Genomic DNA, 9810 nt, shown 5'->3' with positions numbered 1-9810 from the left:
GTGATGGTCAGTACAGTTGCTTTTCCTCTGTTCTTTCCTCCCGGGGCATAATTTCGAAAGTTATGGTGAGTCATGCGTAGTAAGTGCATTTGTCTGTTGGTCTGTCTGTCTGTATGTGTGTGTGGGGGGGGGGAGGTAGGGGTAGGGGAGAAGGAGGGAGGGAGTGTGTGTGTGTAGGGGGGGAGGTAGGGGAAAAGGAGGGGGGGAGTGTGTGTTTGGGGAGGGGAGGGGAGGAGGGGAGTGTGTGTGTGTGTTTGTGTATGTGTGTGTGTGTGTGTGTGTGTGTGTTCAACTCCCTCAAATGCGAAATAAAACTAATATAATAATCATCATCATATATATTTGCAGTTTTACAAGAGCTCAAAGCATCAAAGGAATATATTGTACCACGAACCTAACCAACCTTCACTGTGGCCTTGGGAAATGGATATTGTGGGAGCATAAAGCATTTGAAAACAACCTTTAAAAACCGGTACAAGAGGGACAAGATAGGGTCTGGTTTACTCTTCGTTCCAGTTGTGGCTCATGGAGGGGCGACGTGGGGTATAACATCAGCGAAAATAAAACTCCTCTTTGGGACTATCTCCCTTCTTTTTGTGGTACTTTTTTAGCCTTTCCACGAAGCTGTTGTATTCCTGCGCGATTCTATCACTCTCCTCGTCTTCATCCGCCGCCTGCGGCTCTCCTTCCGCTTCTCCTTCCTCTTCGTTCTGATTCAGCGCCTCCCTCAAATCCTCCTCCGTGAGTAAGATGGGGGGGGCCTGCAACACACACACACACACACACACACACACACACACACACACACACACACGCGCACACACACACACAGAACGAGTTAGTATGTATTGTTATTAAAGATGGCGCCACTATTTTAGTATTGAGAGAGAGAGAGAGAGAGAGAGAGAGAGAGAGAGAGAGAGAGAGAGAGAGAGAGAGAGAGAGAGAGAGAGAGAGAAAGAGAGAAGACGAAGGAAACTCATATATTAGCATCATACAACATTTCATCTCATCTCATCTCACCTCCACGGCGAAGCTCGCACCCACCAGGCCCTCTTGGCCTGCGCTATCGGTCGGCAAGGCGGCGACCAGAGCGGCCGAACACAGGAGGAAGATGACCTGCAAGTAAGGATAGTTGTCGAGGTCATGATGTAGAGGTCGTAGAAAGAAAGTTATTTAAGTTACCCGGGGCGGGACGCGAACCTGTGTGCCTCTGGGTGCGGCACCCGCACCCTGACCACTCTGCCACCACACATGTCTAGTTTCCTCCCTCGAGCTCTCCAGCAGTGGTTCCCAGCCTTTTCAAAGCCACGGACCAGGCGAGCTAGTGAAAAAATTCTGCGGACCAGTACCACAGGCATGGATCCAAGCATACACTGACATTTATATAGTCCAAATACATATTTAATTTTTTTATCAATTTAAAATTCAACGGGGCAATACCATGTAATGTAATGTTTCACATTATACAAAGTAAAGTGATTATAAAGGCTAAATTATTCAAATGGACGCCATGAGGGAAAACTATTGCAATAACTACAGCACTCACTACTACAGCAGACATGGAAAAGACTGCTGTCATGCTGATAAATTCATGTACCTATTGCAAGGTCCATCAATACACCAAAACGTAATATCTCATGTTTTACAAATGAAATTAGATGCCCATATTTATAACCATATTACTCGTAATCATGAACAAAATAAAGTCACTAGTAAAGCAATTTGGCGGACCAGCAAATCCTAAGCCATGGACCGGCACCGGTCCGCGGACCATAGGCTGGGAACCACTGCTCTACGCCATCCCCATAGGCCTGAGACGAAGAACTAAGTGAACACTCACCTTCAGACTCATGGTGACGACGCGTGGAGGCGTTGGGGTTGGCGGCAGGACAGCGGCAGAGGGTCAGCCAGGGAGTGTGAGCCTGCCGTGTCCCGCCAGCTCTTTATAGGAAGGTTCACGCTTGGTCACGTTGTTGTCACGCTCACAAACCAACACAACGATGAGGCGAAACCCTGTTAGCGCTCCGTCAACAAGAGATCTGCTGCGCGTCATTGCTTTCCTTATGCGTGCCGCTCGGCAAAACATCATTAGCTTTCCCTACACAACATGAGGAATGCCAGATGATGTTTAGAGGCTGCCGAGGCTGGAAATATTCGGTAATTCAAGGGCGTTAAGGCTGAAACATTAAGAAATTCCCCTTAAATAAGATAGATAAGGGCAAATAATAAATATAATTAGTGTTTCATTGCTCGTAAGTCTAAAACACTATAAAATCTCCCGTATACTAGATGAATAAGGCCAGATAATTGATTTTTAAGGGCTGCCAACTCTTAAATGTTGTGGAATCTCCCTGCAGGAATATAGACAAGGGCAATCGATCGCTGTTTAAAGGTTCTGAAAGTTAAAAGGTAAAGAAAATCCCCTTACACAAGATGAGGAATGAGTGATGATGTATTTTCAACTTTAAGGGAAGGGTGTCATTTTTTATTTTTTTTACAGCAGAGGAGACAGTGATGGGGCGTAATAAAAATAATTCTGAAAGCTAAAACATAAAGAAATTTCCCTTACACAAAATGAAGCATGAGAGATGATGTATTTTCAGCTTTAAGGGAAGGGTGTCATTTTCGTTTCACAGCAGAGGAGACAGTGATGGGGCGTAAAAAAAAAATAATTCTGAAAGCTAAAAACATAAAGAAATTTCCTTTACACAAAATGAGGAATGAGAGATGATGTATTTTCAGCTTTAAGGGAAGGGTGTCATTTTTTTATTTTTACAGCAGAGGAGACAGTGATGGGGCGTAAAAAAAAAAATTCTGAAAGCTGAAAACATAAAGAAATTTCCTTTACACAAAATGAGGAATGAGAGATGATGCATTTTCAGCTTTAAGGGAAGGGTGTCATTTTTTTTTTCACTGCAGAGGAGACAGTGATGGGGCGTAAAAAAAAAAAATTCTGAAAGCTAAAACATAAAGAAATTTCCTTTACACAAAATGAGGAATGAGAGATGATGTATTTTCAGCTTTAAGGGAAGGGTGTCATTTTCGTTTCACAGCAGAGGAGACAGTGATGGGGCGTAAAAAAAAAAAATTCTGAAAGCTGAAAACATAAAGAAATTTCCTTTACACAAAATGAGGAATGAGAGATGATGTATTTTCAACTTTAAGGGAAGGGTGTCATTTTTTATTTTTACAGCAGAGGAGACAGTGATGGGGCGTAAAAAAAAAATAATTCTGAAAGCTAAAAACATAAAGAAATTTCCCTTACACAAAATGAGGAATGAGAGATGTATTTTCAGCTTTAAGGGAAGGGTGTCATTTTTTATTTTTTTTACAGCAGAGGAGACAGTGATGGGGCGTAATAAAAATAATTCTGAAAGCTAAAACATAAAGAAATTTCCCTTACACAAAATGAAGCATGAGAGATGCATTTTCAGCTTTAAGGGAAGGGTGTCATTTTTTATTTTTTTTTACAGCAGAGGAGACAGTGATGGGGCGTAAAAAAAAAAATTATGAAAGCTAAAACATAAAGAAATTTCCCTTACACAAAATGAGGAATGAGAGATGATGTATTTTCAGCTTTAAGGGAAGGGTGTCATTTTTTTTTTCACAGCAGAGGAGACAGTGATGGGGCGTAAAAAAAAAAAAAAAAATTCTGAAAGCTAAAACATAAAGAAATTTCCCTTACACAAAATGAGGAATGAGAGATGATGTATTTTCAGCTTTAAGGGAAGGGTGTCATTTTTTTTTACAGCAGAGGAGACAGTGATGGGGCCTAACAAAACAAAACAATAATGAAAAATTAAAAAGCCCGCTACTCTCTGCTCCTGAATAAAGTAAAGTGGCCAAATTTGAAAGGGTTTGGGAATGTCATCGAAGTAGTGGACGAGCTATATTTAAAACCTTCTGCCTTCATCCCTTTGACCATGTGTTGTTGTTTTTGTGTTGATCGCTCTCCCTCTCCTCCTCCTCCTCCTCCTCCTTCTCCTCCTTCTCATCCTTCTCCTCCTTCTCATCCTCATCCTCATCCTTCTCCTCCTCCTCTTACTCTGATTAGCTTGTCTTCGCTTTATCAACATCTACCTTTACCAATAACCGCTTTGTTCTCCATCTTCTAACACGTTTTTTTTTGTAATGTGTGTGTGTTTGTTTGTCTGTCTCTTATTTCTGTGTTTGTGTTTGTTTCTCCACGTCAGTTTTATTTATCTGAACTTTGTATCTATCTGTCTATCCCTAATGACCAGTCGTGTAGGTTTAGCAAGTGTGATTGGATACTTTAAATTTAGGGTACATAGGTTTAGGGTCTAGAAGAGAGGCAGTTTGTGAATATTGGAACCACACAAGGAGGATTAACCAGCGGCCCATTTGGCACTTCGCTGGCTGGTGTAGGTTTAGCAAGTACGATTGAATGCTTTAAGTGGAGGTTATATAGATTTAGTGTCGGGAGGAGAGGCAGTTGGTGAATAAAGGAACCACACAAGGACGGACTTAACCAGCGGCCCATTTGGCACTTCGCTGGCTGGTGTAGGTTTAGCAAGTACGACTGGATACTTTAAGTGGAGGTTATATAGATTTAGTGTCGGGAAGAGAGTCAGTTGGTGAATAGAGGAACCACACAAGAACAGATTAACCTTTCATGCTTTATTGAGTCGATGAAATAAATAAAATGATAAATAAACACTGCCACGGGAGAGGTCGGGACAGAATCGGTGGTCTTGGGACATCGGGAGGGTCGGGAGTCTACTTGGACTCGTTGGAGCCGTAGTAGCGGAAGGACTCGTTGGACTCGTCGGACTCGAAGGACTCAGCGGACCCGGTGTACTTGACGTCGGCGATGTAGCCAGAGCCGCCGTTGACGTAGTAGGCGACCTGCTGCACGCGGCCGTCGGGGAGCTCCACGTAGTAGGACCCCTTGGTGTCGTCTCCGTCGCGGGTCTCCTGGTGGCCGAACTCGTTGCTGGAGGGGTCGTGGTCCACGGCCCACTGGAAGTTGTACTGGGCCTCGGAGGACTCGAAGGACTCGGAGGATCCACGCTGCAGGAGGAAGGACTCTAGATTACCACAGGGACATCCTAGCCACTCTACATCACTATCGGCCAGTGGAAGTCTTTGGCCGTGTTGTCAGTCATCACTTTTGAGTCTCGAGGAACAGAACAAGTGCCAGCTGACTCACCCTGGGCGCGCCGTAGCCCCTGAACTCGTCACTGTCGGCGGCGGCCATGGCGACCAGGCCCAGGAAGATGACGATCTGAGGAAGGAAGGATACGAGGGATAAGAAACGCTTTATGAGGAGGAATTTCTCTTCCGGATAGTGTTAGATAGCATAGTTTTAAGAGTTAGAATTGTTTTAGAGGTGGAGGAAGTATTAGAGTTCTGTAGATGCTCTGTTGATGAACTCTGGGCCCCAATCTTCACCTTGGCGTTCATGGTGATGGTTTGGTAGTCGGTGGTGTGCTGACTGTGCTGGTTCGGTCCGACGCGGCCAATATATAGCGGCGGCGGCAGTTCCCGGGGCAGTTTTTGTTGCGGCCTTCATCACTCGGTCCCTTACTCTTGACCAACGGTAGAGTAACGTCTTGGGCAACGCGGCGCATCAAGGTGAGGCGCGCCGTTCGATCGGTAACAGTGGTGCGGAGCCTTGATTGCGAGAGTATTGGGCTTCGGCGCGTGTGTCTATGCAGGGCCCAAGGTTGCGACAGCGTCTGTAAAGAACCTAACCCAGATGACAGGCTTCTGGGTGTGTATGTTAGCACGATGCATAGGGTCGTTTTATAAAACATTTCGGCGCCCAAGAACACATATTTGACAAGGCTTTCGTTGGAGTTGTGGGCATTTCCATGAGTAGTTGTATGACCCTGGTGGTAGTTTGACCCTTTTTCAGTGACATGAACCTGAAGAGACACTCATTAGAACCCAACTGACCCCCTCTTTGACCTTTAGAAATAGCTGATGTGAGAAGCGAAAGTGTCTAACAATACCAACCAATTAATTATGTCTTAGCTCTCAAAATTCTTTAAGTACTATGCGTGTTCAGGGCCCTCGAACGTGACCCAGATGATAATAGTCTTTTAGAGGTGTGTATGGAGGCGCTATGAACATTGTTTTAGCTCTCAGAATTCCTTAAGTACTGTGGTTGTCAGGGCTCTCGTTCTCGGCAGCAGCATTAGTCCATAGCAATCATAGAAAAATTACACGTGTTAGCATAACAGCTCACGAACACAGCGTAAAAAAATACGCCACCAGCAAAAAGGAAACACCCCAAAAGAAAAAAATATATATACTAGGAGCAAAAAGACAAAAAAGCAGCGGCAGCAAAAGAGAAATGCTCCGTGCTGGCGGCGTGGTGGCATGAGACAGCCGCTATAATAAGACATCCCATCCTGATCTGCGCATGCGCGGGCTTTGTTTACAAACAGAGGGTGGATGAGTTATGACACAACACGTGTCGACTGCCTATCATGAAACGTCCCACCTAAGGTTATTCGTTATCTTTTTTGAAAGTGATAATAACCTACATTGTATGTCAGTAAATGTGATAAATGAGATAACCTACACCCTTGTATGTCAGTAAATGTGATAAATGAGATAACCTACACCCTTGTATGTCAGTAAATGTGATAAATAAGGTAACCTACACCCTTGTATGTCAGTAAATGTGATAAATAAGGTAACCTACACGGTAATGTGTCTTTTGTCAGTAAATGTGATAAATGAAACGTCCCACCTAAGTTATTCGTTATCTTTTTGAAAGTGATAAATGAGATAACCTACACCCTTGTAGTCAGTAAATGTGATAAATGAGATAACCTACACCCTTGTATGTCAGTAAATGTGATAAATGAGATAACCTACACCCTTGTATGTCAGTAAATGTGATAAATGAGATAACCTACACCCTTGTATGTCAGTAAATGTGATAAATGAGATAACCTACACCCTTGTATGTCAGTAAATGTGATAAATGAGATAACCTACACCCTTGTATGTCAGTAAATGTGATAAATGAGATAACCTACACCCTTGTATGTCAGTAAATGTGATAAATGAGATAACCTACACCCTTGTATGTCAGTAAATGTGATAAATGAGGTAACCTACACCCTTGTATGTCAGTAAATGTGATAAATGAGATAACCTACACCCTTGTATGTCAGTAAATGTGATAAATGAGATAACCTACACCCTTGTATGTCAGTAAATGTGATAAATGAGATAACCTACACCCTTGTATGTCAGTAAATGTGATAAATGAGATAACCTACACCCTTGTAGTCAGTAAATGTGATAAATAAGGTAACCTACACCCTTGTAGTCAGTAAATATTCTCCCGCTGTCTCCTCAGAGTTCTCTTCTCATTGACGGTCATGTTTCTTGGATACTCTCCATTTAGTAGTATCTGAATAACAGGGTTTATGTCATCCTTGAATTTGGCCATTTTCCCACAATAGCTGCCATGGTGCCTTGCCGCCATCTTGCCTGGGACAAACGACGATATCAACATTCTGTGTTTGTAAACATTGGGTTCCGCGCATGCGCAGATCAGGATGGGATGTCTTATTATAGCCGGATGTCTCATGACACCACACCAGCGACCACGAGGCGCTGCCTCCTGCCGCCAGGCGACGCAGACCGATAGCATGAATGGCGGCGGCGTCTGGGCCAGGCCTGCGGCGACCCTGCTGCAGGGCCGCGGACGTGACGGCGGACCTGTCCGATGGCTGACCTTTAGCATCAGGAGTAGAGAAGCGTCCAAGCCGGACCTGAGACAAAATAATGAGGAGATATTTGCGAAAATGACAATGCTGCAGACAGCAGGAGAGACAAGGATGCTGCGGACAGCAGCAGAGACAAGGCTGCCAAAGGTATCGGCAAACTGTCAGATTATCAACCATTGTCGGGTTCATTGCCTGCCGAGCACCGGCCGTGGCAGGCAGGCACTGTGGCGGGTTTTACTACAAACACATTCCCACAGACTTTGGAACACATGTTTAATTTTCTCTCAACATCTTTTTTACTCGACTTGCAATTTTCACAAAGCTCTCCCGATGTGTCCTTCTTGTTGCTTCATTATTTAGACGCTCCCGCAAGGGTCTCCTTTCCCGCCCCCCAGCCTCGGCCTTCTCCCAGGGATGGCAGGTGACCGTAACCGTTGACGCTGTTACTGGCGGTGACTGGGAGAGTGTGTTGTGGTCGGCGTCTTGAGGGGCGTCAGTGACCCAGAAGTCTACCTTCGCCGCTGTTACTAGGCAGTCTCTAGGCAGCAGCATAGGTCAGGTGTTGTGACCTGAATGGAGAGGGTTGTCGCCTTCTAAACGTCCGCCTGTGTCGCAGCTACTGGGCAGACCCTGGAGGCGGCACGAGTCAAGTGTGTGACCCGCGTCCTCCCGTGATCGTGCCTTCCGTCTGGGCACCCGTCAGTACAGCCGTGCTGGGGGGGGGGGGGGGCTACAAGGCACGGCAGCCACTCCCACAGGGCGCCTCAGCAGGGTGAAGTATTCGTGCTCGGTATTCGTATTCGTACACACTCGAATGCAGTGTTTGGATGTACTTGCATTCGTATTCGGATTATCTTTATCATAAATATTTGTATTCTCATTCGTATACGAATACTTGGGCAAAGTATTTGTGTTCTACAAATAATCTGACGAACAGTCATAAATATATGATCAGGAATAACCATTCCTTAACAGCAGTGTTGCCCTCAGCCGGAACGCGCACAGAGATATAAACCATCACCACGGCTCTGCCCGCGCAGCGTGGCCAGCACGCGTTGGTGATGGGTCGGTCACCGTCCCTGGTGGTGTTGACGGGTGAGCGGCGGCCTTCCCGCCCTCGCCTCTCCCGTCCCCAGTCCTCCGTCCTTCACACGAGGGGTGCGCTGTGGCAGCCTTGCCTCGAGCTTGTGTGAGTGATTTGATAACTTCAGCACAGTGTTAGGCTGAGTCAGCAGCAAAATGTTTTTTAAAGAAAAGTATTCATGAATTAAGTCATAAACACTTTACTAAGCATTCGTTTTTGCATTCACATTCCTAGTAGGCTTTCATTGTATTCGTATTCGTATTCAAAGAAATTTGAGGTGTTCGTATTCGTCCGCGAAGACTTAACTCTCGTCTTCCCTCCATCCCTGCGCCATGGGCCTACCCTCACGCCGCCTGCGGGGCGCCGTCACCGGGGCCGGGGCTGCCCACCTTTGCAGACGTGTGCCGCCGCTGTTCCCGTGACATTGTTTCCGCGGCGCGGAGTGGTGTGGGCGGCGGGGGGTTGTGACATAAGTCACCTCGCTGCTCCGTGTGAATCCGCCGCATCCTTTACACAAATACCAAGGGACGGAGAGAGTCTGCCGCCTTAAGGTTAGGTATTTTAAGTATAATAAGAGAGGAAGTATTGCGGAGCGTTTATTTGCGTGTACTCATAAAACAATAAATAATAAATAAGGACAGCGGTGCCTTGGCGGCTGTCGGGGCAGGGAAGGCGGGACCACCTGACGGTCACTGACTAGCTGCGTCTGTTGTGTCTCTGTCTACTTGGACTCGTTGGAGTTGGAGCCGTAGTAGCGGAAGGACTCGTTGGACTCGGCGGACTCGAAGGACGCGGATCCCTCGTACTGGACGTCAGCGATGTAGCCGTCGCCTCCGTCGACGACGTAGGAGACCTTCTGCACGCGGCCGTCGGGGAGCTGCACGTAGTAGGAGCCCTGCGTGTGGTCGCGGTCGCGGGCCTCTTCCTGGCCATAGTGATTGTCTGAGGGGGAGTGGTCAACTTCCCACTTGAAGTTGTACTGGGCCTCGGAGGACTCGAAGGACTCCTCGG

At 46.1% G+C, this 9810-nt stretch overlaps 2 protein-coding genes across 5 annotated transcripts in view; both read right to left on the bottom strand.

Annotated features, from left to right (window-relative positions):
- Window positions 1-322: 322 nt before the first annotated feature.
- On the bottom strand, window positions 323-2008 carry LOC127004820 (uncharacterized). Its single transcript, XM_050872993.1, has 3 exons — window positions 1844-2008; window positions 1024-1119; window positions 323-761 (listed from the first exon to the last, which is right to left on the bottom strand). Exons 1-3 carry the CDS (start codon window positions 1853-1855, stop codon window positions 552-554), a joined length of 318 nt encoding a protein of 105 aa, XP_050728950.1. The 5' UTR covers window positions 1856-2008; the 3' UTR covers window positions 323-551.
- Window positions 2009-4626: 2618 nt separating this feature from the next.
- LOC127004816 (pro-resilin-like) overlaps window positions 4627-9810 on the bottom strand; it is a 13353-nt gene continuing 8169 nt past the window's right edge. For 2 of the 4 annotated variants that reach the window (XM_050872987.1, XM_050872985.1), the window contains exon 3: window positions 9383-9810. This exon is cut by the window's right edge and continues 10 nt beyond it. In XM_050872987.1, the coding sequence (XP_050728944.1) occupies window positions 9521-9810 (290 nt within the window). In that variant the 3' untranslated portion in view covers window positions 9383-9520. Of the gene's footprint in view, window positions 5035-5173; window positions 5249-5415; window positions 5501-9382 lie in introns of those variants that run through there. The other 2 variants (XM_050872986.1, XM_050872989.1) reach the window with 2 other exon arrangements.

This window comes from Eriocheir sinensis, chromosome 29, assembly GCF_024679095.1.
Source record: "Eriocheir sinensis breed Jianghai 21 chromosome 29, ASM2467909v1, whole genome shotgun sequence".
Taxonomy (NCBI): Eukaryota; Metazoa; Arthropoda; class Malacostraca; order Decapoda; family Varunidae; genus Eriocheir; species Eriocheir sinensis.
This window is presented reverse-complemented; position numbering and strand designations above follow the sequence as displayed.

Excerpts from the sequence above, each read along its gene's own strand:
- LOC127004820 (XM_050872993.1), bottom strand. Across the intron at positions 762-1,023 it reads GTGCGAGCTTCGCCGTGGAG|GCCCCCCCCATCTTACTCAC; the intron begins GTGAGATGAGAT and ends TGTGTGTTGCAG.